This window comes from Semicossyphus pulcher, unplaced genomic scaffold (assembly GCF_022749685.1).
Source record: "Semicossyphus pulcher isolate SPU_LCO1_2020_fin unplaced genomic scaffold, fSemPul1.0.p SCAF_20, whole genome shotgun sequence".
Classification (NCBI taxonomy): Eukaryota; Metazoa; Chordata; class Actinopteri; order Labriformes; family Labridae; genus Semicossyphus; species Semicossyphus pulcher.
Genome location: NW_027211694.1, coordinates 9,177,710 through 9,203,013, shown reverse-complemented (window position 1 = coordinate 9,203,013; position 25,304 = coordinate 9,177,710). Strand labels below are relative to the sequence as shown.

General features: G+C 43.7%; 1 protein-coding gene across 1 annotated transcript in view; it reads left to right on the top strand.

Annotated features, from left to right (window-relative positions):
- Window positions 1–25,304, top strand: part of exoc4 (exocyst complex component 4) — a 132,664-nt gene that overhangs the window by 91,395 nt on the left and 15,965 nt on the right. The window contains exons 14-18 of the mRNA XM_069671506.1: window positions 6,235–6,371; window positions 8,217–8,372; window positions 9,921–10,099; window positions 21,010–21,151; window positions 25,117–25,295. Of these exons, the coding sequence (XP_069527607.1) occupies window positions 6,235–6,371; window positions 8,217–8,372; window positions 9,921–10,099; window positions 21,010–21,151; window positions 25,117–25,295 (793 nt within the window). The remainder of the gene's footprint in view (window positions 1–6,234; window positions 6,372–8,216; window positions 8,373–9,920; window positions 10,100–21,009; window positions 21,152–25,116; window positions 25,296–25,304) is intronic.

Sequence of the window (25,304 nt, the reverse complement as noted above, 5' to 3'; positions counted from 1 at the left end):
CAGAACACATACACTCCTGAGGCTCGCGTCCAGCTGCCCAGGGCCTCCAACCAGCCTTGGAAACGTTCCTCTCTCACAATTGAGACGTAGCTTTGCTTTGTTCATGCTGTTTAGACATTCATATCAACACAGGAGATATATATATAGTACATTCTGTGCTGTGAAAGAGAATGCATTTAAATTAAAAACAAACTACAGCCTAAGGTAGTACAGGTTCTCACCATGCAGTGCTACATCTGACAGTCTGTGTGTGTAACAAGACATAATCTTTGCCTTTGGAGTGAGCAAGTGAGAGAGAGAGGGAGAGAGAAGTTGAAATGTCAGCTCTGCCACAAACATGCCCTTTGGTTCCAAGGAAGGAAGGTTTTGGCTGTGGGCGCCTGATAAAAGTTACTGCTGGAGTTTTTTAGAAGCAAGTTAGTGCTCTGAATTTGCAAATGACTCTTTGTGCGGCAGCGAGCACACACATTGTTGTGCTTGTGCGTGTGTCTGCGCATACGTCTGTGTGTGTGTGCGGCAATACAATGGCTCCATATGGGCCTAATGGGGCACAGAGCGGAACGTGCACCCCACGCAGAACGCATTAAGATACATTATAATGTCTCTCCTACTCTCGGATAAAGACTTCTATTAACCCTCTCCAACCAGTTTGGGCCTCACCAAATATCCTCTGATTAATAATTCAAAATAACGGATAATGATAGGTGATAAATACTTCCACCAGAAGAAAATAATACAATGCTGCAATCAGTAAAATGGACTTTTTGGCTGTTCTGTGGAACAAATGGCGCATCTGAACTCTTGGGTAAACCATAGCATTAGCATACGCAGAAGCTCCACATCTCACCCTGCATTTGTTTCTTTCCTGCGTGGGTGTGAATGGGATGGGGTGGGTATAATGTGGAAGCCCATCTGTAATCAGCCGAGTGTGATATTGCTCCTCATCTCTCAATTAGAACACTTACACTTCCTGCATTAAGCTTTGCATTAGAAGCGATGATGGCGGAGGTGATAGAGAAGATGTTTTCTCTTAATGACTTAATTTCATCCACCCGGAAGCTATGTTTACATCTATTTCCTTCATAGTTACATTCCTTCATGCGGACATCAAAGCTAAATCCATTATTTTCTTCTCATTATCAGTCGGAAATGGATCTTTTAATGTACGCCAGCTACAAAAGCATCTTGGATTTAATTAGCATACCTTAGATTTGACCAGAAAACAGGTTAAAATGGTTTCTTTGTTATGCAAATGCATAGGCATGTTATAATATCTACTGCAGGCCATCAAAGGGGATGATTTCATGCACTTAATTAAAGGTGACAGCTGTTGATTGGTGACTTCCAGTGCATAGAGGGAGAACTGAAGTGCACTTGTTTGTGAGAAGGTAAATCTGCATACAAATAAACCAGAGCCGGACCAATATGGGGATTTTGGAGGCCGATACCGATATCAATTTATGAGTGTAAAAATTCAGTTAATGCCAATATGGTGGCTTACATTTAAATTTAAATAAACAAAGCAACTCTCTCAGTTCAATTTTGTGCATCACTCGCCCTAAAACCGAAATACCTCTCCTTTCTGTTTTAGCATAACAACAACCAGCTTTCAAAACACGACTGAGCATTGACACATGACACGTTAGCACAAACTACACTTCAAAGTTGTAACAGATAAGTATGTTGACATCGTGATGAAAAACAACACAGAGGCATTCACGGGGACGGCTACATATTCTCTTTCCGTTTTCAACAGCCGCTGTAGCTACGACAACCACAGACTCGTTCGCCTGAAAGTCGCTAGATAACATGGTCACTTATTGAACCGAAACACCGGTCTCTGTTGCTTACAGTTCCACGCTTAACTGCCTCTGCATGACATGAAATCTCCCCCAAAAGTGAAGCCCAAACCTCTCGATCGCCCACTGGTGGAGTGGCTGTTGGTATAGGGAGCGAGTTTTGTACGGGCGGAGCACACCTTTTAAACGTCAATATCGCCGTTAATGAATTATTTAATTGTGGGAAGTCAATTTGTGATTGGGATTAATATTAAACCTCTGCTACATGTTCTGCAGACAGTGTGGAAGGTATTATAAACTGGAATTTGAGCGCTCTCTGCTGGACAAATACGTCATGACATCATTTCTAAATCACCCCAAGCATTGTCTTCAGGATAATGTGTTCTGTAACTTAAGTTTTTATATTGAAAATCATACATATAAAATACCGATATTTAAGGCCCATGATATCGGCTAACCCATATATCGGTCGGGCTTCAAAATATTCTTAACTGTCTATTTTTTAAGATTACCGAATAGAATCCCATGAGGGTTGGGAGCCATGTTTTTTGGCACATTATACACACTTAAACAAACTCAAATACAACCCACACCCACGCACACACATACAAAGAAGCATGTGTTGAGGTTGAGTAGGCACAAGCATAAGGGCCATCCGGTGTGTGTCAGGGGAGTGTGACTCTACTCTGACGTTGATGAATGATCTGTCAAGACGATGTCCCACTCATGGCCAGCTCCCCCTTTTACCCAGTAGAGGGACAGCCTGTGTGTGTGTGTGGAACGGGGGGGAGACGGCGGTTATCTTCGCATGTGTTCCTGTTTGTGTGGGTGTGTACACGCACTGCTACCCTCGGTCACACATGTGAATGGCATGGCGTTACAAACATTACACGAGTCAGCAGTTTGGGGTCACAGTGTGAGTGAAATGGCAAAGAGCGTGGGGTTAAACACTCTGACCCCTGCGCAACCTTCAGGGGGACCCCGTTTTTTTTTTTGTTTAAATGGGGAAATCCATGATCCGTTTCTGATTCAAACCTGGGGCCCTCGAGGCCCGCGCTCCACTTCAACGGCTCAGAAAACAGAACACAGAAAACAAACACAGCGTGTACTTAAATCGTCAAAGTGAGCTTGAGTAAATAAATTGCATTTCCATTTTGTGTCTTCTTTTTTTATTTCCCAGGATGATTCCGCATTTAGCCAACACAGAGGAGTTAAGCGATTACATCCCTCCACTCTGACTGTATTAATGCCATTGCCTGTGTTTTGCTTTTTACTCACTCAACCAAAGGAAATAACTACTTTTAGCACCAGCTCAGGGTGGTTTCTGTAGTGATGACCGTGCATTAACAGCTTTTTCCGCTGAGGCGCCTCTCTTGAGTGCTAGTGCTGCCTTGTTGCTATCATTAAACCACTACGGCTGCGGCCTTTATTTCGCTCTTAACGACAGCAGTTTACCCCAGCAAATCCCCAGATCCATTTGTGCAATCAGGCTCAGTTTCAAGCAACACTGTGGAATGACAAGGAGAAATACGGGTGTTTATCGCATGATGCTGGCGTATGTTGACCTTTAAAGCTTGAAACATTAGAAACAGAGAGAGGGAGAGAATAAGATAGACGTAGTGGAAGTCGTCTCCTATGCAACGGTCAAGTAAGATAGAGGAGATGTAGCAGAACATGCTCTCTCTCTCTCTCTCAGCCCTCCCTTTCTCAATCTGTCCCTTGATTACTTTTTAATGATTTCTGCAGCCTGAGACAAATGGCTGTGTTAAATGAGCAGAATTAGACAAGGGAGCCGAGCGCGAGAGCATTTGTTAGAGCAGGAGTAATGGATCGGGCATCCATTGTTTACTCTTCTCCGTTCACTGGCCCGGCCCGGCTATCGAGCGCCATGTCCTCAAAGTCGAGGCAGCAAAAGCGTTGTAATTCTGGCTACACATGTACTTCTTGAAAACAACAGGAAGCACATTTTTAAGTTGCAAAAAATCAGTACTTGATGTTTTTTTTCTTGATTTTGCTGTTGCAGCAGTTCACTTTCCCCAGTAGGATTGCTGCAGTGCATGTACTAAATCAATCCACTTTGATTTATCTATATAATCTAATTCCTCCAAAGTTAAATGGCTCATAAAATCCGTACTGCTGTTATGGACTCTATTTCGACTGGCTGAAGATGTCAGTCATGCTGAAGTTATCCTGAGCCACCCACTGATCCCCCTACAGCCTTGATGCTGACCTTACAACCCTGGCGAAACAAACAAACTTCCCTCCAGGGTTCACAAAAGCAATGTTATTATCACTGTAGTCATGATAACAGCGATTGGCAGCTCTGTCATTGCTAACGCTTTTGTTTAATTGAAGTGGTTACAGCACCACCAGCCTACACTCGACCCGAGCGTTTTGCCCTCCTGCAGTGTCTGTGTATTTCTTCCTCCTGCAGGCTGACAGGCAGTCGGGCATGGACAGTAAAGGGTGCTCCCTTGGCAGAGACGAGGCCTTGGTTAGCACTCCGCGGGCATGGGCACTGCTATGGATCATTACTTCCCTCAGTGGAGTGTCTGCTGTTTGTGTGTGTGTGCGGGCATATGTGTGTGTGTGTGCGCGCACCGTTGCCTGAATGTGACAGAATGAGCGAGGGGGGAAAGTGAAACACAGAAAGAGCTATTAATATTAATGTCATTCTATCACATCGGGGGTCTCTCCATATTTTCTCATGATCAATTACAGTCACTACTGCCCCCTGCAGTCTTTTTAGACACTTTGGCTGCTAGATACTGGCCTTGAATATTATAGAACTTAAAAAAATATTTTATTAAAATAACATAGATAGGACTTACAATAATATCACGCAGATTTTGGACTTTTACATGTTAATATTCATGTCTAATATTAAGGCATACTATTGATATTATACCCAACTACATATTATTTTTTCCTGACTTCAGAATAAGGGCCTTAATCCTCTGACGGCGTTTTTGCGATTGCAGTGATGGCTGCTCAAAATCAATGCAGTTCAGCGTTTTCAGTCCTCCGCTCAAAAATAGTTTAACTTTTGTTTGGAACACCTACGCGCTCGTCAATGTTACTCCTCCCTCGCCGGCCAATCAAAATTAAGAAGAGGCGGGACTTACAATATCACCTTTGTCAACAACAATGGCGGAGGAGACGCTAATCCGTTCGATTTTTCGAGGGTACAATTTCCTGTCTAGTGCTGCTGCTTTTGCCAGGAAACGGTTCCTTTCCATTCTTTGTACATTGTCTTTTTTAAAGTTACTTGAATATAAGCAAATATTTGGCATACAGAACAATTTAAAACAGACGTAACGGTCACTGGCAAGGGAAGCGGAAGTGCCGCATGTAACCTAGCAACAGTCAGCGCCGGTGAGAAACGCTCTTGGGGGCGTGGGACACAGGCCCTAAATCGCCTCTGTTTTTTCTGCCTGGATTCTACAGCTAACACTAAAAAGTAAGTTCGAGCCTCTGGTTTAAAACACCTTCTACTCCTGCGGTTGTTTGCACCTCGCACAGATCATTTCCATATTATTCATCTTTGACCAAGCTATTAATTTTTCCATTTCCCGCCTCAACAATGGAACTCTGTGTAAAGTTTACACAGGAAGAACAGTGGGATGAATATTAAGACTCTATGAATGATGAATAGAAATCACATGTTTAAGATCCCTCTCTGTGCATCTTTCTGCGTCACATACAGTACTGCTTGCACAGTCGTAGTGAGTTCCAGAGTTAGTGCAGCAAAGCTATGCCCAGGCGAATAGGGAGTTATCAGAATTATTGGAGATGTAGCATAGATTGGTAAAGTGCCAGGAGCTGGCAAACGTGAGCATGCTGAGTTGTAATCTCATTTAACAGTCCTTGAATTGCTCAAAGGTGTGCGTTTTGAAAAGTTTGCTCTCTGTGTGCGAGTGTGTCTGAGGATATGAAGCTGCTCTGCAGTTCCCGGGCCAGCTATTAGTCACGCAGGAGTGGCTAATCTGTAATGGCTGCTGTCACAGCCCTGCCGCGGCTCCTGGTGATGGGTGCACTGTGACAAATGCACACACACTCTTAACTTTCAGCCAGAGAACGCACACAACACAGAAGTTCGAAGCACACACACACACACCAAAAAATATGTGCACTAACTCTGATTCACTTACACACAAAGAATCATCCATTCCTGCAATACAGTGTTACAGCTTCTGACAGGCTCTGCAGCACCAGTCATCAGTCCAGCCGCAGGTGACAGATAAGTGAAGTGAAGTTGGAGCCTTCCTGATACATTTGCACTACAGCAGACTGGATCTGACCGGGCACTTGAATGAAATCTAGTCCACCTTGATTTTCCTGTGTGTCCCTATATTGTTCTACTATTCTAAAAGTTTAAAATTCTCTTTTTTTAAGCATGAAAAACTCTGTTCTCTCCTCCTGTTTCTACCTCCAGAGCACGGTGGTTGTGGAGAAGTCCATCCAGGATCTAATGAGCCTTATGCAGGACCTGAGTGCCTACTCCAACCAGTTCCTTGAGATGGTCTGCGACAAGCTCAAAGAGTACAAGGAAATCTGCAACACAGCCTACAGGTAAAACAAGACAGAGGCTAGCTCTTATGCAATATTTGACTTCTGATCACTCTTGTTTGGTCATGTGACACTATGTGAAGATTTTACAACCAACAAAAGTAAAGAAAAGCCGGACTCACAGCATTCATTATTTACTTTCAAGAATATTGAATTAGATTTCAAAACACATCACAAACATCGCTGCTGCGAGAAGTCATCCGCCTGTGCTCCTCTGGGTTTGTATAACACCTGGCCAGGGGAGGGGGGGAGGGCTAGAGAATATGGAGGGATAAGGGAGGGAGTGATGAACGGGGCCGGGAGACGCGGGAAAGCACTGACAGACTGCTGGGACTCCATCTGGACTCTGTCACAGGTCAGCCTCAGTCTCACCGGGGCCTCCGAGTGATAAAGACAAGCCCAACAGAGGCTGCCAAAGTGTGTGTGTGTGTGTTTGTATTTGTGTGTGTGCTGTATGTTTGCTGTGCAATCACACATGAACACGTCTGTGTGTGTGTGTGGTATTGATGTGAAACCCTGGAGTGCTTGTGTCTCCTGTACGAGGTATTAGTATGATATTAATTGCAGCGCCAAGTAGTTTATCCAACCCAGACACATGCACACAAACAAATACATGCTGGCAGTCTGCCCTAATATCTCTTCTCAGCAAACCAGTGCTGCTGTGATACTATTTTATATGTCAGTACAGATGCTTGTGTACCTTGTGTTTAACTACCTGAATAGCAGTGATGCTAGTCTGTCTCTATGGCTGTATTTACCTCATTTTAGCTACATTTCTGCAGGGCTCCAGAGCAGATAAAATATCTTAGCAATATCTGGATCAATTCCAATCTTATCTTGGTGCAAGCATTCTTGGTTTGTAGCAGGTTAATTTGAACTATGGTGATTCCCTGACTTTTCATCCAGCCCCAGCAGCAGAGGTCAATTTACATCACCTTGTAATTGAATGCCTAACTGGCACCCTGATCTACAGAAAACACCACAGAATATAAATCCAGAGGATCCGGAGGGCAAGATCACAACAGTAGCTAACAGACGGACTGAAACATGGAATTAAAACACGGAAATAACAAACGGCACGCAGCTCCGGCGAGACAACGTTCCTCTTACAGGGAATTTCCACAGGCAACTTAAGCGGATTTTACGTGCATGTGCCGGGACAGTACCGCTCCAATGTTATTCAATGCTGCAAACTCCACCAGCCGTGTGCTGCGCGGGAGGCGGGCGTAAAATACGAGTAATTTTCTGCTGCTCTGTTCGTTTTACGTGCCAAGTCTATTTCCCCCCGCTGCTGCGCATCAGTGAAGCACAGAAAACCGTTGACTGCTATGTAAATACATGCCCACACCCAAGGAGTCCATATTAAACGATGTGATCTCTTATTGATAGGCTAGATGAGCAGGCAAGATCAATTTGATTAATTCATCCTCATTTGACTTCGACATCCTTCATTAATACAGAATTTATGCACAATTCAGAAATCAGTCTACAAGTAGGTTGCAAAGTTGTCAGACTGCACACTTTTTAGCGTCACTGACACCCCTGTTTATGGCCAGGAATTGCAACTACCATTGCCTAACTTTGAGACTCATCTTTGCTGTAGTTGCAGCCGGTGGAGATTGCAAAATAGATGCTGCCGTGACGCTTACGTGTTGCGCACGTTCATCTGACGCTACAGTGTCGGTGTAGATTCCCAGTTACAGTTACTACATCCTTTTAGCATGGTTAGCACGATAATCTGGCACCTGAAATTAGTTCCTTGTTATTATCTGTTGTTTTATTCTTGCTTATAGCCACAACAGACAACTTGTCTCAGTTCTTCTGCATGCATTATGTTTGTTTCCTCAGGGGTATCGTCCAGTGTGAGGAGAAGCTCACCATCAGTGCTTCCTGGTCCAAAGACGAGGACATCAGTCGCCTGCTCCAGTCGCTCCCGAACTGGGCGAACATGACTCAACCCAGACAGACCCGGCAGAAGCGGGAGGATGAGGAGGACTTTACTCGGTACAGGCATAAATATGTTCTAGTTCATGTCAATGTTCATACATCTGTGTGTGTGCGTCTGTCAGAACAAAGCATAGTAGCACACACTTCTTAACAGCGTACACAGACAAACAAGCAGAAGTAGACAGGCACAACCACACTTGAGCAATCACGCAGGTAATCCCTCCCTCCCGTCTCTGCTCCTTTATTCACATATTATTGAACCGTCGCTTGTTGACTAAGATGCGCCCATAAAATAAGGCATGATTGCTCTTTTAAACACTCTCTATCTGAAGGAAGTGAGGAAACGAGGGAAGAACAAAATGGGAAAATATAAGGAGAGCAGACGGAGGCGGGGAGAGGGGGGGGTCAGTCTTATCGAAATTGCCTTTGAATGTGCGCACTCTTCAGGGAACAGTGGAGCTCATCGGAGCGGAATAGTAAAGTAAATAAATAAATTGGTTATGTGGCCAAAGAAAGTCAATCTGTTGTGTGTGCACTCCCTCTCTCTCTCTCTCTCTCAGACACACACACACTGTGAGAGCTCAGAGATAGCAAGAGGGAGAGCATAAGGGTGTTTGATTTGAGGGCCGTAGATGTTTTCATCGCTATGAAAAGGGGATTAACTTCTGCACGACTGGCAACCCAGCGCTTCTATAAAGCCTCATTAATAAGCTACACAAGCCTATGTGCGAGCGCGAGAATATGTGTCGGCTGTTTGTTTTTGTCTAAAGGATCTTGATCTTGCGGGCATCCTGGTGACTCTGGAGGCCGGTGCACATGCCGCATGTTTGCAGCACCGTGGAGTTGAGATTCAGTTATCCCACTTCCCTGCTCTGCCTCTCTTTCTTTCATGCCAGACTCCAAAGTCGGTTATCCCTCCAAAAAAGAACTCCAAGTGCTCGTAAATATAGTGAAAAAGAAGTTTTGATCTCTAAGTCTTTATATTTCCACCCTGTAAATCTCTGCCTTCTGTTCGTCTCTCATTTATAAATGTTCTCCATCACCTGTTGTTTTTCCTCTCCCACAGATTGTTTCGCTGCTAGCAACTCCCTCTTCTTTAACTTTCCATTCCTATCCTTCTCCTGTATCTCTCTTTAAAACTGTCTTTTGATCTTTCTAGTTATGTACCCTTTTTAAGTGCCTAAATTAAGTCACCAACATTGTGCACATACGCATTGGAGTTCTAAAGTTTGTACCCTCTTCAAGTATAAAAAGCCGTGCATACACACTTAATAAACAAAGTTAACTCATACATTTGCAACTACATTTTGTTCAGCAATCCATTCATTTTCAGCCTTGGCTATTTTGATAGTTATGTAAGCCACTTACAGCCTCTACAGACCAGACGTCTACAGTCCATTCAGCCCACCAATAACTGCTCATTTCCTTCAGATAACTTAACACTGTAGACTGATTATAGGCTTCTTTAATAGTCTTGCCTCTTAGCCGCAGACATATTTTTTACAGCGCTTTTTGACAGCAGTCATTTTTGTTCAAGAAATATAACAAATCCATTATGTACTTATCGCTTAAACTCTTACATCCTTTCCTCTCTGCATCCGTCAGGGCGGCTTTTGCTAAGGAGTCCGAGGTGTTAACCGGGAACCTGGGAGACAAGCTGATCCCCCAGAATGAGATCCTGCGCGACGTCAGCGACCTGAAGGCTCTGGCCAACCTGCATGAGAGCATGGAGTGGCTCGCCGGGCGCCTCAAGACGTTCTTCGCAAACCTGCCTCAGGCCTCCAGTAAGTGAAGATGATACTTTTGGGGTGTGGAACAAGTTGACACATTGTTTGGAGTCCCAACAGTCAGTTTACATCATTAGCAAATGAAAGGGCAAGGGTTTGCTAGAAAAGATCTAGTCTGTACAAGCTTATACTGACAGAAATAGATTAAGTAAAGGATTCAAAAGAACATATATCAGTTTTGGAACCTTAAGGAATCTAGCCCTCCTTTCTTACTGTCATTAGGTCTGAAAGGCTTGCTATAAAGAGACAGGGTTCAGCCAGATCTGTTTAGCTGGGGCTGCAGTGAAACAACTAACATGTACAACATGCGTTAAAAAGTTAAACTTCTATAACAAAGCAAAAAGATGCAATTTGAGGCTTCATCACGCTGATCTCAACGAAACAAGCTTTCTCAACTGTCATTGGACCAGTGCAAGAAAAGGGGCGGGGCTTAGGACAGACCTATTACTGTATGTGTGTGTGGTTTTGGGGGTTTTTAGGAGGCCATTGAACCATTTGACAAGCAGTATATTGGTAAGCAAGTCGCTGTAACATCACATCAAAGCGACGTACATCTGAGAGTTAATACAACACAAACAAGGATCAAAACAGGAGGGAACAAAGTAAGTGCCAGCAAACAGCTTCAAGTGCGATCGGACACTGGTGCAGACAGGCAGCGCACAGAGGTCAATGTCATCATCGTGAATATCCCAATCAGCATCAACAACATCCTCAATGTCATCATCATCAATAGGTGTTCATGAAAGAGCTAGCTTTTTCTTATAGGTGGAAAGAGACTCGTTCCACCACCGGGGGACTACAGAGGAGAAGAGTCTAGTTAGAGACTTAGGGCCCTGTTGTGATGGGAGTACCAGGCGCCTTTAAATATCAGCATTTTAAACAGAAAGTTAGAGAGAGTTGTTATGCTGATATTTATCTCCCAAACCAACTCAGAACTGTGTTCCTTACTTATTTCTCCATCATGTGTCTGTGGATAGAATTAAGTTATGCAAAACTTGGGCAAACATTGACATACGCAATACATTTTGCGCCAGCCACCAGACATCTGTTGCTGTTCACTCTGCTTACAGAAACACTGACAACTCTTTGTCTGATGGTTGCATTAAACCAAAAACAATTAGATCATCTTAACTGTCATATTCCTTCCTTAGTATCTTATTTTTCCACTTTGGCACAGGCAGATCGGCTTTCGTAGCTGCCAAATAAACAGACCAAAGAAGCACCTTGGGACAAGCCTCTGTGCCACCATACATCCGATTACTGATTGCTCTATTACACTGTAGTGCCATATTACATCAGCGACATTCCTCAAGCAGATATTGCTACTGCTCTCTCAGGTCGTTAAGCAGTTATTGATCAGAATACACACTAACATTGTCTGTTTGCTTTATGGAGGGTCACAGTCAAAGGTATGTGAAGTCTCCTCATCCTTAGCTGCCGCACTTTGCAGCAACACTTCCTTACCTGTGCCTCATTAAGTTCTTGTTTGAGTGTATTATCACGCACTCATTACCTTCTCCACTGGAGTTGTCAAAGAGCACTTTACACACGCACACACACTCATTATGTGTGGCGGCTCCTCTGCGAGTGTGCGCACATAAATAAATGCCTCATAACAACTCTTAAAAGCATTTCCTACATTCCCTTCTCACTTTTGTATCATTAATTACAGATCCAAACAAGGTGTGTATGTAAGCGTGTGTGTGTGTGTATCCATCCAACACATCTTCATGCCGCTCTTGTTAATCACTTACCATTACACTAATGTTTTAATCCTTATTATCGCTTCGAGAACATGTTTAATCTCATTAAAGATTCCAGCATCTTGTAATATTCTCCTTCAACTTCATATCTTTTTAATAACATCGTATGATAGCAATCAAGGAGGCATTAATCTCCCGTTAATGACTCCTCTAGTCGGGTCAGGTTTGTTTTTGTGCTCTTACTTATGGTAGCAAGCTTTTATTTTGAAATTTAATCCACTTATTCCATCAAAACAAGAGTATAAATGCTTGATATAAAAGCTTTCCACATATTTCCTCCCACATAAAGATGTCAGACTCTTTCCAATAAGCTCATTCAATACTTAACAAGTTTGAATGTGTCATCAAGCTGAATCTCTGGAGCTGGATTGGGTGATTAAGTATCAGTCAGTCCCTCCAGGAAGTTGCGATTCAGCAAATTTGCGCAAATTCAAAAGCCCTGCAACTTTTTCACGACCTTGCAAATTTGACCAATCAAAGTATTTCCCCCGCGGGCGTCGACGTGTACATCACTAAATGCAGATCTTCAAAGGTCTGCAATGTTGTATAAACACCGCAGAGTATCGTTTACTGTGCCTTTAATATCCCCAGAACGCTGCATGTTGGAGATTTAGTGTTTTTTTAGCTGTGCAGCAGACAGCTGATCCATTTAAATTTTTAAGAGGATCCGCTGCGATCATCTCTCTTTCATTAGCTACCTGATCCAGCTTCTAACTACAGTGTCTTAATGAGACTCTACATAATGAATCTGTGTCGTCTTATGATTACTTACCCATGTTGAAAACTGTTAGCCGTTCACTTAGCCACTTCCTGGTGCCTTAGCTCTGTTACAAATGTGAGAGTTTGTACAGTGAGGTAGTAATCACCGTCTCTCATCAGTGGTTTTATATAAGCATAGCACCCCAAATAATAAGTACAACAGCTTAACTGTTATAAATACTGTGTAAATTTGTCTTTTGGCAAATGGATAGCATTGAAATATGCATGTGCAGTGCAAAATTACTATTCCATGGTAGTTTTCCTTTAGTTTCCTTCAATTTTTTCACAGTGGATGAGCTGCAACTTTCACTGCAACTTTTTTCAAAAATCTGCTGCAAAATCAGGCATTTTATTATATTTCAAATATTTTTATTGGCTTTTTTAGATCCCAAAATCATACACTACATACAATCTAAAAGACCACAGAAAAATAAATTAATTAAATAACAATGATAAAATAAACTAATAAAAAAAAAAAAGGAACTCCCAGACAGTAATCCAATAATGGCTGCCAGACCCCATAGAAGCCATGAACGGTTCTCCTGGCTGAATATTTCAGCTTCTCAAGCTTTAAAAGCCCCATCACATCCCCGACCTAGTGCCTGTGTGTAGGAGGAGGAGTAGCTGATTTCCAATTAATTAAAATAAGGCGCAAGGGCTATGGCATCTGACTGGGCAGCACCCAGCCAGGGACAACACCAAAAATTGTACCAACTCTGGGCATGACCAGAACATATGATGGAGGGTGGCTGGAGCCTGATAGCATCGAGAGCAGGTTGGATCTACATCAGGCATTTTAGCAACATCACAGGAAAAGCCTGCGAAATCCTGGAGGGACTGATCAATCTTGACATTATGATGCTTTTCAAGATACTGTTTTTATGTGAAAAAGGCTCCAGTGTCAGTTTGTGTTTATGTCACAGCCAGACATCTACTTTTTAATATAGTTTAATGCAGCAATGGATTCAATTTCAACACATCAAAACCTGTAGTAATCACCACACGCAGCTCTTTCCCTTACCTCTTTCATTGTTTTGTTTTACAGTACAATGGACAAACTCAACCGTCTCCACTGCAGTGTTTTGGTCCTCAGGCAGAGTAAAGTGCTTGTAAATTATGCACCTTCTCCTAAAGGGATAGAAAGAGGACTTCAACCCTTATCAGCCATTGTCACAACTCTCCAGCTCCTGATTGCTCATTGAACTCGCACTATTTTGCTGTTCCCTATTGCGGCTTTTCTTTTCGACACAAAATAATTAAATGAGACTTTTCAGATATTCTTATTTGGACTTGACTTTGTCGCTATCTCTTTTAAAACTTCCCCTCCCCCCCTCTCTCGCTCTGACGCTAGCTTTCTTCGTTTATTCACAGATAAGAATTCAATAAAAGTACGGGAAGAGACGTGACATAATTATCATTAATTCTGTCGGGTGGCACTAATGGGAAGGATAGGGCAGTCACTTATCATGCTGGGACAGCCTCCGTATTGTTCATTATTTAGTGTTTGCAGAGCTGATGACGGACTACGTGTGCGTCGCACGCTCGTGTGTGTGTGTGTATTTAAGCGCGCGCTGTGTAAGATGGGACAAGGGTACGGCAGGGGAAAAGGACCCCACCTTATCTCATCCTCCTCCCCCCTCCCAGCCTCACGTCTATGCCTCTCCAAATTGGATTTTATATTACAGAAGCAGTCAGGTATGAACACCTCATTTTCCTCTCACTCTTTTCTGCTTTTTTTTCTTTCATTTCTCTTTCTTACTTTCTCGATTCATTCTTAGTGAGTATTTCTTTTATTCTGTCTTTTCCTTTCTTTCGTTTTTGTCTTCCTGCTGCACTTTCTTCATCCTGGTACTGTACTGTCTTTTCTCCAAGTTGTATGTTTTCAGTACACCCTGTCCATTAGGGATGCAGAATATTATCAGCACGTTATTAGTATCTGCAGATAATGCCTTGACAATGACATATAGGCATCGGCAGATATGTCATTTTTCTGCCGATATTTTCCGCCGATAAAACGCTTTCATTCTGCCTGCACAAAGTTATCAACAATATACAAATAAAGACTAAAAAGTCACAGAAACTCGAGCCAATCAATAGAAGTTAAACAACTTTCACAACACTTAACTAGCTAACAGTTAGCTCACATTCTCGCCATTTTACCGGACTTAACAACATCAAAAATGCCGAAAATACACTCATGGCCAAAGCCGACGCTAACAGAGAGTAACACAAACATCAGTGCAAAACTAACTTACATAATCATGAACGCACACATGATAAAAAGAGTCGGCGATCACTGATATCTCTGTAGTAGGCGCAGTAAACAAGTCCGGGCACGTCTCCCTCACTGCCCTGTTTCGGGGGGATGCTGCATTCAGGCGCGCTCAGAAACGTGAGTGATCAGGCACGTGACCTTTTGTACAACGCCTCTTATGTCAAGCGTGTAGAAGGGTGCAAGATGTTTGCTTTTGGCCACTACAATAAGAGTAGGCATGATATCAATTCCACTATAGGGGAGACTTGATGTTCTGTGCAATTAGGTGGGAAAAAACGTGTCTAATAGATTGGTATCGAAATCAGCAATCGGCAAAAAGGTTTGGAAAATTTGGGATAAAAAATCCAATATCATGCATCCCTCCTGTCCATGGCTTGGAGAACTCTGCAGTTTGTCATAGTCACCTTCAGGGGTGATTGAATCCCACTTGATGTGTAGATACACACATTGCTATGTATAAACATGAACATGCATATTTGACCCCACGACTTCCTCGAGGTGCTGCATCTTAATTCAATTTAGGAGAGTGTGCAGGTGCAGTTTTGGGCGTCCACCTATATGTGTCTGTGTCCTCCTGTGTGTGTGTGCAGACAGACCACTGATGGTGATTGGCCGTGAAGGTGGCTGCAGAAAGGGTCTTATCGCCCATCTGGTCGCAGCGCTGGACTTGCAATCCGCTGTGACAATATTTACCCGACAGCACACGCGCGCACAGACGCCTGAGGGGCGATGTCAGCACGACAGACGTTTTTTTTTTCTCTGTTGACTGCTGTGCGTGTTTGAATTATAGACACTTTTAATAATATTTGCCCGCGTGTCCTGCAGCCTTGTTGGAACTTTGTGGACCTGCAAACAAGAGATCATAAACAGTAGGAGAGGCCGTCTTCTTACCAACACTTTGTGTGCAAATGTGTGCGACCATGTCAAAGCACTGACCCTATTAGTTGCGTAGAAACAGGCCTCTTATTCATGCTGCAGGCTTTCTGGACAACAACCACGTGCCCTCCTAGTGGGAATACGCTCCTTTTCTCTTTGGTTGTTGTTGCTCTGCTGCAAGTGAAGGGTTTATGAATACTCCTTTCTAACCTTGACTATTTCCCTTCAGCGATGATTGTTTTCTTGACTCCACTTAACAAGGCAAGTTAACACATTCTTATTCACCGCACAGGCCTCGGGGACTGGCTGCAGTGGGAGATGATGGTGTTGTTTTAGCAGTTGGTGAAATATTGTCTTTTGTCTTCCTCTGTGAGGGTTTCAAATCTGTTAAAATTTCCACCGTGTTTTCATTCTCTCTCACAAGACACCGTTTAGCAGTTTGGGATCGTTCAATCTCATCCTCAGTTTTAACCTCCCCTCGCATCGCTTTCCCCTCTTCCTCTCTGGACAGCAGTTCAGATCCCCGCGTGCAGATGTTCATCCTCTACCAGAGGCAGCAAAATAATTAATAACTCCTCTCCTCTCTTGCTCAGTCAGTCATTTATGAATCATTCATCACTTCACTGCTGCAGGATACTGTCCTCTGCTTATCTTTCACCATTTTTCCTCACTCCTCTTTCCTGTTGCGGGGTAGGACATGTTGTACTTTTTAAACAACGATCACGATTCGTATCAAATTTTTAGCATCGAGATTTGTCAAGCCTACAGAGATGGTCCATTTTTCCCTTCCCTTAATGGCGGCCGGGTCACGAGGAGAATCACTGCGTCTGTGTTAATACAAACTGTCCATGTATGTGTGCATGTGCCGCCTGCATGTGTGGATTCCATCACTGAGCTTCTCCCTTAATGTCTGCCACCCTCATCTTCCACAGATGGCAAGCAACAGACGTTTCTCTTAGATGGGATCTGAAAATAATTGGATAAGCTCGACACACACATGTATGCGTGCCTACACATGGGCGCATAAAAAGATACACGACAACCACATACATATCCTCGCATCTAATCAGGAGGAAGAGGAAAAAAAGAGGGCAAGAAAGTTGTCAGTCAGGACCAATGACTTGTCTCCTTTCGCCCGTCTGTCTCTGAATCTAATGGCGCCCCCCCCCAATGCTGCAACGCCTCCCCAGCATCATCAAAGCGGGAATCCGTGTGTGTTTTTTTTTGCATGTGTGTTTCACGGACACCCCCTGGAGAGACCTCCATTCCACAGCGAGCCCCTTTTTTTCCCCTTTCTGCTGCCAGAGTGAGCAAGGGTAATGCACATGAGAGGAAACAGAAGCCTTCAAGTCACACGCTCACCTATATTCACACACAACAGTACAGGCAACTACAAGAGACAAACAACATGCACCTTTTGTCTGGTGCTTTAAATAAAACTTTATTGAAGCACTAAATGACATCTTTGAACTGCTAGCTGCGCCAAACGCTTGTTAATGTTCCCACCATCCCTGCTGCCAATACACAACAATAATAGCATCTAATGCAGCCGTTAGCGTCCTCGGTTCTATTCGTAACACTCTTGTTATTGTGGCTTTTACTTTGAGTGGCAGTATCGCGTGTCAGTGCTGCGTTCTGTATCTATTAATGATCTGATAAGGTGACCAGGGAGAATAAACAGCATCCTCTAAACACAATCAAATGAAGTCAATTAATGTCATTATGCTCGGCTCCCCTGAGAAATCATTGTGGATTTTTCCTGTTAAGACCGATCTTGTTTGTTGTGCCTGCGGCTCATTTAGCCGGATTAATATTGATATCATCAAGCTGAAGATGTAATCCACAGCATTGGAGCTTTTTCTGCTGGTGGAGGAGGAGGAGGAGCTGATGTTGATTTTATACAGTGACACTGGTGACAGCTGACAACCAGACACTGCAATGTTAGACTAGTCAGTTGAGTTCAGCCAGTCCTGTTTCCATGTGAAAGAGTCAGATTAACGAATAAAACGACCTAAACTATTAGCCTCCCTATCCTGCGATCAACAGTCGGGGTTCTGGCTATTCTTACAACTGATTAAAAATGACAAGAAGGCTCGTAACCGTGGGGAGCGTGACTGGAGAAAGGATGGAGCATTTTCCTTGCCTAATATTATCTAGTTCCCCCTTTTGCCGCCAAAACAGCCATGACTCATCGAGGCACGGACTCCACTAGACCTCTGAAGGTGTGCTGAGGGTATCTGGCACCAAGACGTTAGCAGCAGATCCTTTAAGTCCTGTAAGTCGCGAGGTGAGGCCTCCATGGATCGGACTTGTTTGTCATCCCACAGATGCTCGATTGGAATGAGATCTGGGGAATTTGGAGGCCAAAGTCGACACCTTGAACTCGTTCCTCGAACCATTCCTGAGCCGTTTTTTGCAGTGTGGCACGGCGCATCATCCTGCTGAAAGAGGCCGCTATTAGGGAATACCGCTTCCATGATACTTGGTCTACAGCAAGGTTTAGGTAGTTGGTACGTGTCAAAGTAACATCCACATGAACGACCCAATGTTTCCCAGCAGAACATTGCCCAAAGCCTACCACATGATTCATCAGACCAGGCCACCTTCTTCCATTGCTCCGTGCTCCAGTCCATTGTAGGCACGTTTGGCGGCGGACAAGAGTAACAAGATCATGTCTTCCTGTCCAATCCATGTTCTTCACTTCGCCTGTTAGTGGTCTTAATGTTATGGCTGATTGGTGTATGGATGTTGTATTCCCAATTAGAAGAATAATCAGAAGTCTCCCTGTTTATTTGTTCCACTGAAGCCAGAGTTAGTCCTCCCACTTGCAGGACTTTGCACTGACACATCCTGTAACAAAAGAAACCAGCCTGTACCTGCTGTAAACGACTGCACTGCAGTGTCCTCCCACACATTATCAAGAGGTTTACTCAAGAAGACAGTTAATTAGCAGCTAAGTTCATGCATACAGCTCATAGCCCTTCTACATACACGGCACACACATCACGTGCACAACCTCTATTAAGAAAAACAAGTCCAAGCTTTATCTCTGTATGTCAGACACACGGCCCCTAAGAGCAGCTGTCACACTCATGTCACATCACACGAGCGCAGGTGTGTTTGCTTTAATGATTGCATGGTCAGGCACATACCTCACTGCTGTTTGCTTACGCCAATGGTCCACCATGTTATTAGGGTTTCATTTAAAGTAACTTACAGAAGAACATATGCAGCAGCATATACTAAAGATGGCCGGATTTATGTGGGGGATATGCAGATGTGGACCCTTTTGAAACCCAAGAAACAACAGTGACTTTGTTGCAGTTTAAAGCTTTAAGGTTAGCTTTAAAAAGATCATCAGAAGCTAATAAACTTACTTACTCATTAAGGGCATAAAAAGGCCAAAAAATGATCTCAAATTATGTTTTAATGTCTATTCATGAGTTGTCCAGGTATCCAGGTTAGACCAAAGTATTGAATCTGATCTATTGCATGCTTTTAAAGGTTCATACACAGAACGGCGAGGTCCTCCTGGGTCTATAATCTCCATTACACTCAGTACATTTAAAGTGATATACCACCAAACTTTTGAAAGACTGTAGACCATTCAGCAGATATTAAATCTAAGGCCTTCTAGTATAGTGGTTCCCAACCTGGGGGTCATTTTAAAGTTGGGGATGGTTTTTTACAATACCTTACCTGTTCCAGTGATAGAATTTGCGTGTCCGTCAGAGTATCGTGCTGAACCGAGCAGCTATGGGACGCTGGTTTAGCTCAGTTGGTGGAGCAGGCGCCCCATAGACAGAGGCTCGCAGGCTCGACTCCCGGTCTGCCGATCACTTGGTGCGTGTCATCCTCCACTCTCTTCTCTCAACATTTCCTGTCTCTCTTTAGCTTTTGTCACGTCCGTCCTTTTTCAAGGAATGTCGCCTCATTAGTGACGCGTCACCGTGGAGATAACGGCGCACAGCTTGACGACGGGAGCCAAAAACGCTCTTTACCCCGTCTACGCGTCTCCGTGGAAACAGAGTTTCCAAAAGTCTTCTTCTAAAAGCCGGAGTTTTACAAAAGATCAGTTTTCAGTGACCTAACATGGCGTTTGCGTGTGGATGAAAGACCAAAACGCAGAGGAAAAGCTACGTTTTGAAAAATACCCGTGTACGTGTGGACATGGCCTTAACGTCACAGGAAGGTTTTTTGTAATGTCTGAACTCTTTGGACTCTGGTTTCCCGTTGTAACAACAGATCTAGAGTTTCACAAGTTCACAAGGAACCTCAGAGTTTTCTACAAAAAGCACTTACAAGATACCTTATGATTACAGGATTGGGTTTAAGCTACATTTGTTAAACATGGTCAAATCTACTTGGTTGGACTTAGTGTACCAATGTGAAAGACTCCATGTACAAATGATGAAACCAGCATCTTACGAGTGAAATTCCTCCATGTTGTGGTGAATATCAGTCAAAAGTATCAGTCATACAGAGAGAAGACGCGTTAACAGATGATTTCGGCCTTCGTTTACACATGATGACACTCTGTCCTTATCTCTGTGTGTGTGCGTGTGCGCTCGCGTGCACACGTGTGTGACCTTCGGAAGGGCAGGAAGAGTAACTGGGGAGCTGGCTTTGACTGCGGCACATCGATCGTGGACCCCTGCATTCTCCTGCTCAACAGTCACTCTTCGTACACACACATACACACGCACACACTCGCCTCATTGACCAAATAGACTTACATATGAGTGACGGGGCCAATTTCTCTCCCTTTCCTCCCCTTGCTAATTTATGGCCATTGATCTACACCCGGCTGAATTTATATACACTCATCATGCTCCCGTGCTCCCTAGCTCTCTCTCTCTCCCTCTCTTTTCACACACACACTCTGGTCTTTTGTGTGGTTTACAATGCAGTGCACTGACACATGCTCCTGCTGTCTCAGCACAAGTGGCGAGAAGAAAGTACAAGTACACGCTGAAGGACTCAGGAAGTGTGCGAGGGTGAACTAATGCTTTACTTTTGCTTTTTTAACATGAAATGACACATGCATACATATAACCTTGTAGGGGTCAGAGGTCAGAGTCAACTAAAGAGCACGACCTCGAGCATGTAGGGATTAAGCAGCTCGCTCAAGCAGCATCCCCTCGCCCTATTTAAAGGACAGTGCCTCAGATCGATACTGCTGGTGAAGTTGTGTTTGTTAATGATGTCCTTTGTGTGTCTTCCTGTCCGTCCAGATGTGTCGCCGTGCTCAGACAGCCAGGTGGTCGGGGAGAGCGAACGCAGCAGGGAGCAGATTCTGCAGACCCTCACTGATCTGTCCAGGGGCTTCCAGGACATTGCTGACCGCTGCCTCCTGGTGTTGCACCTGGAAGTCAGGTATGCAGAAAACAGGAGCTCGTCCACACTTGCAGAAATAGAAACGCATGGTCGAGCCATTTTAAACGCTTCCGAAGTAAGCACTAAGACTACAGATAAGTGGGAATTGTTGCAAAATGAAAACAGATAATGAATAAGAAATGTGTAAGAAAAGTAAAATGTGCCTTTTTTTAGAAGTATAAGGAAAGATCTGAACAGTTTGTGCAGAAATGTGCCAGATCTTGCAGACAGAGTTTGTAGAAGTTTAGTTTTCCTCTCCTGTATGCATTGATCTGAGCGTTGAAATGGCACTGAAGATTAGGTCTAGATGATGATTCGTTTCCCAGTTTTTCATGCTTTGTAAGTGTTTGAAGCAATGACTGTATATAAAGATGGACCACGCCTCTCCATCTGCTCTCAAAATAGTCCCCGTGACAGGCGCTGCCATCATGCGATGGTGCCGTCAGGTGGAGCCGCCGTAGTCACATAACTTACTGAAATTAAACAGCAAAGATCCCGCACGTCGGCGTGTTTAACAGCAGAACAGCTTCTTGTGTTGGTCTGAAGCAGACGTTCACAGATGTGTAAACTTCAATGACTGTAGTGATTGTTTTAGTTTCGTCTCCTGTCACCGCTCCTCCTCTGCTCTGCTAATCCAGAACAGATCGGCTGCAGGAGCCGGATTTGTCAACAGAGCTGTCAATCATCTTTTTTACAGCATCAAATGAAAACTAAACTTCTCAGAAAAATGAACACTTGGACATAAATCAGCATGATAAGAACTAACTATAATGAAAGAAACCATGTTTGAGAAACATTTATTTGTCCCGTATTTTGATTTTATAGTTTGACTCATGTCCCATCTGTTAACATGGAGGAGGCGGGCTTTATGATCTATACTGCAGGGGGCGCTGGAAATGTTTTGGCTTCACTTTTAGGGAGCTGTTACGTCGTCCATCTTTTTATACAGTCTATGGTTTGAAGTTACAATCACGTTCGAGGCGTTTGAGGTCACCACACACACACATAACTCACTTGTGTCGCCTCCCAGCTGAACGAAACACAGATTGTTACAGCACAAGTTTAAATCATTCACCACCGTCGTACAACACGAGCCTGGAGGACGTGTCATTAAATCATTTGGACCAAAATTACCAGTGGCATCACACTTCAAACCCTTAATGCACAAGATCAGGAATTCCTACCACGTCTTGAGTATGTGTTTTGAACGTCAATATCCCAGTTAATTTACCACACCATATACTCTTTCCCCCTCACAACCACTAATAGTCCTCCATCATGCCTCTCTCCCCCTTCTTTCCATCCCTCCATGTACCACCATTTCCCCTGTGGACTGTTGTGTAGCTTATGCAATATTGTTTATGATTTCAGTAGAAAACCCTCCCTGAGGCTGATGTCTAGCTATATGCCACACTCCATTGACTCTCCCCATCTAGCGAATTTCCCCTGATAGTGGTACCAGCTAAATGAAGCCGTGAGGAAGAGAGGGGGAGTGGAGGGTGGGAGGAAGAGATGAGAGAGAGAGAGAGAGAGAGAGAGAGAGAGAGAGAGATGAGGGTAGGAGGTTAAAGGAGGGAGATACAGTTGCTAAGAAATGATTTGATAGAGAGAGTTGGAAGTGAGATCGAGGCGCAGTTGTTGGCTTAGCCTAAGGGTGAAGAGACATTCACCCATATCATTTTATACATTTTATATGAGCTGATATTATCTTATCTTAACATTTTATACCTTTTGGCTCAGGGCACTGTGATGATGGAATTAAAAGAGTATCGACTCCTTAAGACCAGACTGAAATGAGCCTTTTATTGAGGCAAAGCCCGTAGACTAAGATGATGGTGTGTAAAGGGACAGAGAGAAATAGCATCTTGGTAAAGTCCTAAAAGTAATGTTAAAAATATACTTTATAGTGGGTGTAAAATGTGACAAAGAGATTCATATTTTGCCTCTCGATATGAAGGTTAGTTTCAATTAGAAGAGAGGAAAAAAGACGAGCCTGCACGCTTACGTTTCGATGCAGAAGCTCTGTGCAGGCCCTCATACAGCCGCTCCCTGAAACGACTCTATGTCCCTTTAAGAAGCCCCGCCCCTACAAGCCCGCTTTCTTCTGATTGGCCAGCCACCCAAAGCCTTGTGACGTCACAAAGTGCAGTGTGTAGAAAAAAACTGTCTGGCGTTCACAGCAGCCTGCAGACTGAGCTGAGGAGCCTGGGGATTACTCCGACATACTTTTACCAACAGATTTGAAACTTCACCCACATCTGGACATCCAAGATCTCCTGAATGTGATCAAGAGGAAGTGGGATGGTCACAAGCCATTTTTTTGTTTTGAGTAGCATAAAGTCACACAACAACAATGTGACAGATTGGTGGAGAGCATGCCACGATGCACGAATGCTGTAATTAAAAATCAGGGTTATTCCACCCAATATTGATTTCTGAACTCCCCTGAGTTAAAACATTAGTATCCTGTTGTTTAAACATGAATATGAACTTGTTTTCTTTGCTTTATTCGAGGGCTGAAAACATCTTTTTTGCATCTTTTGGTTCTATAAACCAGCCGTCTTTTTCTGCATATAAAAGAGCTAAATGAGAATATTTAATTTGGAAGTAAGGAGAAATATTGATTACAATAAAACAAAAGTTAATTTAACAGAAACACAAACCCATACTCTCACTACCTTGGGTAGACGGTAGCTCAGTCTGTAGGGGCTCGGCTTGGGAACAGGAGGGTGGCCGGCTCAAGTCCCGGTACGGATCAAGCGTGGGGATTGGGAGCTGGTAGAGGTGCAAGTTCCTTTCCTGGGCACTGTCGAGGTTGAGCAAGACACAGAATCCCCCAACTGCTCGGGGCACATGTCCATGCGCAGCCCCCTCACTCTGACATTACTCCATTAGGGTCCTGTATGTGCATGTGTGTATTTCGGCTTTTGCCTCTGTAGCATGTTTGTAAAAACAGAGTGTAAACATAGATTTTTTCTGGAGCTGTCTACAGATTTGCACACCAATACACAGTAGGTGTAATATGCTTAACCACAGTATTACACAAGTCCTCTTGTTAAACCAGCTTATACCAGATATGTGTAATTCTACCAGCCAAGGAAAGTTAAAACCCTTTAGCAAGGTTCTTAACCCGCAATTACTCCGCTAGCTGCTGCCCAGCCAAGATCACAGACCCGTGTTTGGACCACATCTTCATCCAACTTTCCCTTGAATATTACATTCATATAAAATGAATTATGGAACACTTTAAAAATCCAGTATTTCAGCCAGACATAAAGATGAAATTCTCTGGCTTACATGTATTTTAACATCGTGTATCACATCAAGTATGGCCATAGCAGACTCAAAGAAATCCTCAGTTTGTACTTCATCTACAGAAGTATAAACCCTGAAGTGGAAGCCTTTATTTCCTAACATGTCGGCTGTGAATCCCAGATGTTTGAGTCCTTTCATACGTCGACAGAACACTGTATTTAGCGCTGTGCTCCGCAGGTTACCCTTAACTAATCAGATTTCCCGGCTGAATGGGAACCAGCCGTGGCGTAGAGGTAGCTGAAAGAGTGGATATGTTATGAGCACTCTGCACATAATGATTCCTGTTGGAAATTATAGGTGTTGGAGTAGGTATACATATAAGTGAGAACACTCAGGGACGCCTGAAGTCTACACTCTAACTATGTTATGCTCTGAGGAGAGAGAATAACACACCTCGCAGTTACTCACCTCTTCTTGGTGTAAGTGGCTCTTTTCTTTCTTTTGCTCAGCACACTCAACTCAGCACATATTGTAGTTGATTTTAACCAATCAGCAGCGACTGTGTGATAATCTGGGAGGCTCTATTTAGCGTTAAAATCAACAGGTGCAAGATGAATAACAAGACCTAACATGGAAAGAGAACACAAACATTATTCCATAGGTGATGTTCCATTTTCTCTTTCTTTACTCTCCTCCCACGCTCACTCCAGGGTGCATTGTTTCCATTACCTGATCCCGCTGACGAAGCAGGGAAATTACGCCATCGTGGCCAACGTGGAGAGCATGGACTACGACCCGCTGGTGGTCAAACTGAACAAGGACATCTCGGCGATAGAGGAGGCGATGGGGGCCGCCCTGCAGCAGCACAAGTTCCAGTACATCTTTGAAGGTTGGTGTG